General features: G+C 46.2%; 1 protein-coding gene across 1 annotated transcript; it reads left to right on the top strand.

The window, feature by feature from the left end:
* The first annotated feature begins 2426 nt into the window (after positions 1-2426).
* LOC132077989 (histone H1-like) lies at positions 2427-3080 on the top strand. The gene has a single exon (XM_059479808.1). The coding sequence runs from the start codon at positions 2427-2429 to the stop codon at positions 3078-3080; it is 654 nt and encodes a 217-aa protein (XP_059335791.1).
* The last annotated feature ends 5643 nt before the right edge of the window (positions 3081-8723 follow it).

Genomic DNA, 8723 nt, shown 5'->3' on the forward strand with positions numbered 1-8723 from the left:
TCCGAGCTGCACAGCACAACAGGCCGGGCCCAGAGGTGCCACAGGACCAAGTCAAAGCGCTGAAACCCAGGAAACACCGAAGGCTTTTGTCACTTTTCCACTTTACTCCCTATTACCCAAAGATGAGCTCTTCAGAAGTTAGTGGGAAACACCCAGCCAGCACTAAATTCTTCCTGCCAGTTTCTGATGAAGAAAATCCCTAAAGTTGTAATTTCAATCAATCTGTTAGGATACACATTTTTATTCCTTATTGCTATTACTTCTGCTTATATAGATGACAAATAATGTAAGATTCAACTCCCTGAGACTCAAGTTTTGCAGAAACTCACTCAGTATCATCCAAATGTACAGCTTAAGTTAGGGCTTGAATATTTCTCAGTACTTCTGCAAATAAATCATTAGATCTGTACCCATCATTTACCAGCCCATCTCTGCCTGTCCTAATGAGCAACACATTGCATTTATCACCCCCTCTGTCATCATTTATCATGGTGCAGTCCATTAAAATCCTTGAACAAACCTCTCCCCTGCACTGAGGAGCTGCAGGATTTGACCCACTTAAATTTAATAAGGGACAGATTCTTTCTGAAGTCCCTCTGATGTTAGGAATTCACATGGGTTTCTTTTTTTAGATTAGGTATTATTGCCTGTCATTTAAGGCTCAGATAATTAAGTAGATTTATATTTATATTGTCTTATTATTTACTCATGTCTGTTACTTAAAACCTAATAACAAACAATGACATTATTACTCAAGTACTTAAGATATCCATAATTGAAATTAGGATCCAGTGCAAATGACTGCTTATTCTGACTTGATGGATAAATAAACATTCATCAGTAAAAGCAATGAAGACAGCAAATAAAAAATAAACCCTTGCTCTCTTTATCCTGTGTCACATGGCCAGGATATGCAGCATTGCCTTGAAGGTGGGAAGATGCAGACATCAATATCAAGGATGGGAAAGCAAGTTGGAAAGTCAAATCTGATATAATTTTGGACATGAATATCTTGGGATACAAGCAAGACAAGATTTGAAGGAGGAGATAACATATTTATTGCACGTAGGGATAGAATGATAAAAAGAAATAAGCATTCAGGCTCAAAATGCTTTTTCAGTTTGCATGCTGTAAAGCTTGTCTGCTCTTCCAAGTATATCAGTATGTCTCAGGAACGATATTATCTCTCCCTGCAGACTCGATAGTGCTTAAAATGTCAGCTCTTCTTGAAGATGTCTGCTCTGCACCTTCCATCTGTTCCCAAGGATGAAAGTGCTGTCCATCTCTGCTTCCCACCTCTCCCACAGCAACGTGGGAAAAGGCTGAGGAGGGTTTCCAAATAAAATATGTCTTTTAGATTAATATTAACCTCATTTCCATACCTCAGACTGTTGGCAAAGACCACAGAGCATGGGTATTATATGCCTGCCATGTGAAATACTATTTATAGGAGCCAGCTCTCTGAGTAGGCACAAGAAAAAGTTACCAGTTGTTTCAGTGCAATATGTGTACAGTAAAATTAGTCTGTAATCCTTAAGAAAAATCTTTTACTTAGAAGAAAAAAGAGTTAAGAAAAAAAGAGTTGGTGGGTGTAGCAAAATTAGTTTGACTTCTTTCTAAAAAGAAAAAATAAAGCAAACAGGAAATACCCTAAACTCATATTGTAGATTCTTAGGTAGCATTTATTTTTATTAGAAGTGTACAGAAAAACAATCAGGCTTTTGTGTTCCTGTAGTGTGGATAAGGGATGGCATAATCCCCATTTTTAAGAGGGAAGAATGTTGCTATAGGACACAAAATAAAATGACATGGACATGTAGCTCTCCAAGGTAAAAAAGAGGGAAGTCAAGGTAAAAAAGAGGGAAGTTTAATTTCTCACTCCAACATTGATAGATTTCCAAAAGTGACAGTGGATTGGGGGATGACAGTGCCACCTCTCCAATGACACTGAACAAACCAACAGTCCATCAAATTTCTCCTCCTCCACAAAAGAATGCCAAACAATAAGTTATTTACATAAAGTGTGTGAGAAAGTTCGTTACAAGAATGGAAACATCAGAAGGCTTAGAAAAACTTTAAAAACCAGGGCAACAGAAGAAAGGTAGAGTTTAGCTGATTTGCCCAGTCACACCACATCCCTACCAGCACATGGAATTAAGCCTTGCTCCTTTCCCAAGCAGGTGCCCATCCCACTGTGCTTTGGACAGAGCAGGGCCAGGCAGGGCCAAAGCCAAACCAGCCCTGCCAGGGAATTCCCAACATGGTTTTCCTGTGGGCAGAAGGGAGGGAGGGCTGGAGGCTTTTTGGGCAGCTGTGACAGCGCAGAGCTGCACTGTACACGTCATAGAAGGAGGAAGGTTTGGCCACAGGAGCCAGTCCCTGGGGAGAGCATGGGCAGCAGCTGCAGTGGTGTCCCTGGGTCACAGATGAAGGCCAGCACCATGCTGGACACGGCGCTCACTGCCCCCCATGCCAGGGCCGCCCCCAGGAAGCCGAAGATGGCGGCGAGCGGCTCCAAGGCCCACAAGGCCGCAGGGCCCAGCGTCACCAAGCTGCTCACCAGGGCCGTGTCTGCCCCCAAGCAGCGCAAGGAGCTCTCCCTGGCCATGCTCAGGAAGGCACTGCCTGCTGGTGGCCGTGATGAGGAGAAGAACAAGAGCCACATCAAGCTGGGGCCCAAGAGCCTCACCAGCAATGGCACCCGGGTGCAGACCAAGGGCATCGGGGCCTCTGGCTCTTTCAAGCTAAACAAGAAGCCGGGTGAGACAAAAGAAAAGGCAACAAAGAAAAAGACAGCTGCCAAGCACAAGAAGCCAGCAGCCAAGAAGCCTGCCGGCCCTGCTAAGAAGCCCAAGAAAGTGGTGATAGTGAAGAAGAGAACCAAGAAGGCAAAGAAGCCAGCAGCCACAGGAGCCAAGAAAGCAGCCAAGAGTCTCAAGGGAGGCACACAGGCAGGCCATGCCAAGGAGGTAGTGAAGAGCCCAGCTAAGGTGAAGGTGGTGAAGGCCAAAGCAGCCAAGCCTAAGGCAGTCAAACCCAAAGTGGCCAAGGCAAAGAAGACAGTGCCAAAAAAGAAGTAAGACAACTGAGAGAAATTGAGAGTCTGCTCATTTAAATAAACCCTGTCATCTTAAATAATTTTTTGTCATTCCAGTCCTCTAGTGATGCCCAGTTACCTAAACTGAAGGCACTGGTATGGGACCTTGTCACTTGGGGCAGGGTGTGTGTGTATTCCCACAGACGCTGGTATCCAGTGGTAACAACCCTCTGCACCAGCTGGATGGAAACCCCAGACCTTTGGAATGACAACTCACCTGTGACTTCACCTGGACCTCAGCAGTCAGACAATTTACGGACATTACCAGCAAAAAGAAATGCTCCCTCTGACAGTTTTAAATGTTATCTCTGACAGTTTTTAAGTTGGTTTGTTTGTTTTTTTGTAACCTTCAAGTGGTTGTAAGTTTTAAGTAATTAGCCTGCAGCATGCCAGCCAGCAACATTGCACCTTTGATAGCTCCTGGACATGATAGTAAAAAATTGATGGGACACACCAATAGTTAGAAAGATTAGGTTTGTCAGTTTAGTGAAGAATTTATTCTCCTTGTACTGTGTTTGTTGTCCTTTCTGCAAAGGGGCCCTGCAGAGAGATAATAAACACAGCTTTTATATTTAAAAACAGAAAAGGGGGAGCTGTGAGAGCATACAGCTGGACTGTGTGTGCCATAAATGGAGGAGGGGTTCGCAGAGCCAGCCCCTGACAAGAATGCAGGCAGGCAGCTGTTGGTCAGTGAGCTGGGGGGTAACCAGTGATAGCCAACCAGGTTTGAACATGGAGCATTTTGAATAGGGTGTGTGAGAGCTGTGCAAACCAATGAAGTCTCTGCTGCACAAACCATGAGTGCTGTGCTGTCTCTCTGTCTCCCCCCATTGCGACAGCCAACAAGGCACCTTTTATCCCCAAACCATTTTGCAGCTTTCTCCCAGGACGAGGTGGCCTTACATATATAATTTACATCCCCAGAAATCCATTTACACACTGCTCAGGTGGTGCCTGGAGACCTCAGCATCCATGGAGAGGAGGAACAGGGATCAGTTTCCAGTTCTGGGCTGGCCTCTGTGCCAGCATGGCCACCACCCAAACACAGGGGACAGGTCCCAGACGAACACTGCACTCCCAGGGGTGACCCCAGGCCTCCTGCCAGGCACAGGTGGGGCACCTCAGCTTTGTCTCCTTGTCCCTGTGTGCTCACAGCCATGTGCCAGCCAGGCTCACACACGTAGCACCAGCACCATCCACCCACTCTGCTGGCTCCTTCCTCAGCATTATGCCAGCCTGTTCCACAGCACCGGAGCCAGCCTGCTCCTCCGGCAGAGCCCTGCACCCAGAAACATAAAAATATCCCTCCCTCTCTTCTGTTCCTGCCAGCCTCCAGCCAGGGTGAGTTCTGCTTGGCTCCATCTTTGAGCTGCTCTCATGCCACACTGCCAGGACTTCACCTGAGTCCCATACCTGAGCTGCATTCCCTGGTCCACAGCACTTACAGACAGTGGGATGTGATTCTGGGCAGGGAGCTCCTAAAATGGAGCTTTTCAACCCTTCCTGGGGAGGCCTCTGAGGCCTTGTCTGTCACAGTGTCCCACGTGGGGCTCTGCGTGCGTGGGGGATGGCTCAGCCCTGCTGTGGGTGTGCATTGCTGTGGGTGTGATTGCTGTGGGTGTGCATTGCCCCTGCCATGGGTGTGCACTGCTGTGGGTGTGCATTGCTGTGGGTGTGCATTGCTGTGAGTGTGCATTGTTGTTGGTTTGCATTGCTGTGGGTGTGCACTGTCCCTGCTGTGAGTGTGCATTGCTGTGGGTGTGCATTGCTGTGAGTGTGCATTGCTGTGAGTGTGCATTGCTGTGGGTGTGCATTGCTGTGGGTGTGCACTGCCCCTGCTGTGAGTGTGCATTGCTGTGGGTGTGCATTGCTGTGAGTGTGCATTGCTGTGAGTGTGCATTGCTGTGGGTGTGCACTGCTGTGGGTGTGCATTGCTGTGGGTGTGCATTGCTGTGGGTGTGTACTGCTGTGGGTGTGCATTGCTGTGAGTGTGCACTGCCCCTGCTGTGAGTGTGCACTGCCCCTGCTGTGAGTGTGCATTGCTGTGGGTGTGCACTGCTGTGGGTGTGCACTGCCCCTGCTGTGAGTGTGCATTGCTGTGGGTGTGCATTGCTGTGGGTGTGCACTGCCCCTGCTGTGGGTGTGCGTTGCTCCTAGCTGTGTCTGGATAACGTGCCCATGGCAGAGGGTGTGGAAATGCCTGGAGCTGTGCTGCTTCCCTGGTGGGTACTAATTAAAAGTACATTATGAACGTTCCATTTATTGGTGCAGAGTCCTTAAAGTTTTGCACTGTTAAGGGCAGTTTTAAACATTTATTGTGCCTGCCAGCATTAGCTGACAGCAGGGCTGGGATCACTGAAGCCCATTCAGTTGTTGCTTTTACTGATTTCATTTAAAATAATGTCTTAATTTTTCCATCTGTGACCCTCCCCTCCATTTTCCCCTTCCCCCACTTTGTTTCCCTTTGTGTGTGGTTCCAATATTTATGGTGGTCCTCTCTGGCAAACTAGCAATGATCAGGTGAATAATCCCAGGGAGCAATTTGTCTGCCCCTGCCATCCTTCCACACACCAAGGAAATCCAAGATCATCTAACCTTTTCCCAGGTGTTTCTGCTTTTCCCCCTTTTGAAGTAGAAATTCTGCATTACTTTCATCCCTGAGTTTGTTGATGTCAGAAGTAACATCAGATGTGATTTTGCTCTGTGCTTTCCCAGGATAACCATGGGGAATATTGTTCATACATGCAAAAGCAGCTCACAGACATACTGAACCCAACTGAAATTGAGTCAGGTCTTCAAAACAGACTTCCTCCATACTCAAAGTAAAACACTGAGCTATCTTGAATCATTAAGACTACTAAATGCCACCTTCTCTTCCAATAAACACATACTGACAATTTCAGACACTTTTCTCCTTTTGTTCCAAGTCAAGGAGTTGTTTGTCATTTCCAAGATCATTACAAGAATGCAGGACAGTAGCAATTTCCCCAGGAAGCTCATAAAAATGCTCATTGAGTATATTCCAGTAAATTATTCTGAGGAATAAAAAAGCAAATTAGAGCACCCACCTTCCACATTTCTGTATTTATGTGTATTATGGATCTTGAGATGATTAAATGCCACTGAGTAAGCCAGGAGAGTTTTACTGGAAAAAAACCCAAGTTTTGTTTAAAATAAGTTATCTTTGACCTCAGCATCCAGTTATAAAGGGAGGATTACCAAAGACACCAGTGTTTCTGTGAAGATGGTGTTCATGAGACACATCCAGCCTATCCAACACCTTCCCTCCCGTGGCAGTGACCATGCCAGCCCCACTTTTCCTGGGAATTCCAGCCCTCTGAGTGATTGCAGCGAGCTCCTGGCCCCTTGCCACTCAGCCTGGGATATTCTTGGCAGCACTGATAAGGGCACTGGTTCCAAATACGGAGAAATCTAGAAACTGGTTTGTCTCCAAGCAAATCCACCAAAGCTCACGAGGCCGGACACAGGCGGGGGTAAAAACACCCACAAAAAAACCCAAATGAAGCAAAAGTGAACTTCTGACTGTCTGTCTCACCAGAACCAGCCAAACCTCATTAAAGAGCCACAATGATGAAATACATTGACAGTAAGTGCAACAGACTTGATGAAAGACCTTAAAATGTTTATGCTAATCCAAAGTTTCATTTTCACGTTCCATACAAGCTTTCCACACAAGAACAGTGCCAGAAAGCATGGAAGAACAATCTTAACTTTTACCTTTCTAAAAAAATTCCAAACAAAATATCAACCAAAAAACTCAAGCACCAAATCCCCAGTTTTCCATTTTTTTTCTCACCACCTGCATATTTTGCTGGACAGGTGAAAAAGAAAAGGCATTCCTCAGTTTGCTCAGTTTGCTTGTAAGAAAAACCTGTGTTGGAGCTATGAACTCCTTCAGAGTCTGGAGGAACAACGTGGAGCAGCTGGTGCCTGATTTACACCATGGAGGAACCACCCCAGCAACTCCACAGTTACTCCCCATATACCAGGGAGGCACCCCTGTGCACAGACTGAATAACTCTGCACTTTGAAAACAATAAAAACCCCAAGAAAGCTCCAGTCCCAGTTCTACTCCAAATCCATTATTTAGTCTGACTGCCCCCGCTCTATTTCCTCCACTTTGATCAACTAATGACCAAGGAAAGCAATTACCAGCATAAGGAAAATATATTCTTGGTATCTTTGAACTGCTGTGGCAAGTGTAAATGCATTCCTTTTGTGAGAACAGAGGAAATATTTCTTCAGTGGCTAAGATGAGAAACGAGGGGGAAACAAGGAGGAGGAGGTAGGGGAGAGACTATTATTTTATTAACTAATTAGATCAGCATTGAAAGAAAACGGGCCTGCAAATCACTGCATTATTGATTGTGCAGATATGGCTGCAATGTATAGCAGAGATGATGAAACACTGGGATGTGCATTTGGAAATGGCTCATCCTGCCTGGACAGGGGAGTACAACAACCCACAAAATAACTGAGCTATTGTCATGGGGGAGGGATAAATACATCACTGACAGGTTTGGGGAAATGGTGTGTACAGGGAAAAACTGCTCTTGAAGCCTGCTCTTCAAAGTCTTCCAGGGCCAGCAGTTTGGGTAATGGTGGTTGGATGTGAGGAGGTTTTCCTTGTTTTTACAGCTTTGGGTGGATAGGGAGGCTGTGGGTGTTCACAGCTCTGCCATGGGTGACCAGCTCAGACCATATCATCTGCACCTCACCTGGGTAGTCCAAGTCCCGTGGCAGGTGGTGCAGAGCTGGTTTTCCATGAAGTGTGACCTTCTCAGGACTCTGAAAGCTCTCACCATCCTCACTTCCCAGCCTCCCCACCCCTGGAAATCCAGGAGCTCTCAGTTTATTTGGTAACTTTGGTACCTTTAACCCCCAACAATCTCCACCTCTTTCTCTCAGGAATTCCATTTGCAGCCTGTACTTTCTGCAGCTGCTGGTTTTTGGGTATCTCCATGAACATCTCCACTGTCACTGTTCCAGTCAGCTAGAGCACCACGAAACACACCAGAACAAACCCAAGCAGCTCTGCAATAACTGAAAACTGAACCACTCCAGCACCAGCTGTGGCTGGGCCAGCACTATCAGAGCAGTGCCCCTGACCCAGACTGTTCCCTGGGGGGAGACGATGCTGAAGGACATAAACTGAAAATCCCAACACCCTCTCAAAAACGAACACGTGGGAGCAAATATTTAACATTAAACTCTACATTTCTACAAAAACTCTCCAAGAAAGAACAAAACATAATGCCTTAAAAAATAAAAACAAAGAGTGGAATTTGTGGAAATACAAATCATCCTTTATTAATGATTTCCCAGGGCACTCATTCAACAACACACCCTGGAATCCCAAAGGTACAGAGCAGCTGCCTTCCAAACCTGCAAGGCTGCAGTTTGAAGCTGTGGTGTAATCTACAATAATATCATTGCTCAGGATCTGGCCTGGCAGCTCAGAGGCTCAGCAGGCAGTGAACTCCTCATGCTGGTGCATCAAGTAGGATGGATGTTTCTCTTTCTGAGCTGTGCTCTTTTAAAGGAGAGAGAAGTGATGAAACAAAGATCTCCTGGCAGTGAGGTAAAAGCAGGAGAACCCAGAGGA

This window comes from Ammospiza nelsoni, chromosome 11 (genome assembly GCF_027579445.1).
Source record: "Ammospiza nelsoni isolate bAmmNel1 chromosome 11, bAmmNel1.pri, whole genome shotgun sequence".
Classification (NCBI taxonomy): Eukaryota; Metazoa; Chordata; class Aves; order Passeriformes; family Passerellidae; genus Ammospiza; species Ammospiza nelsoni.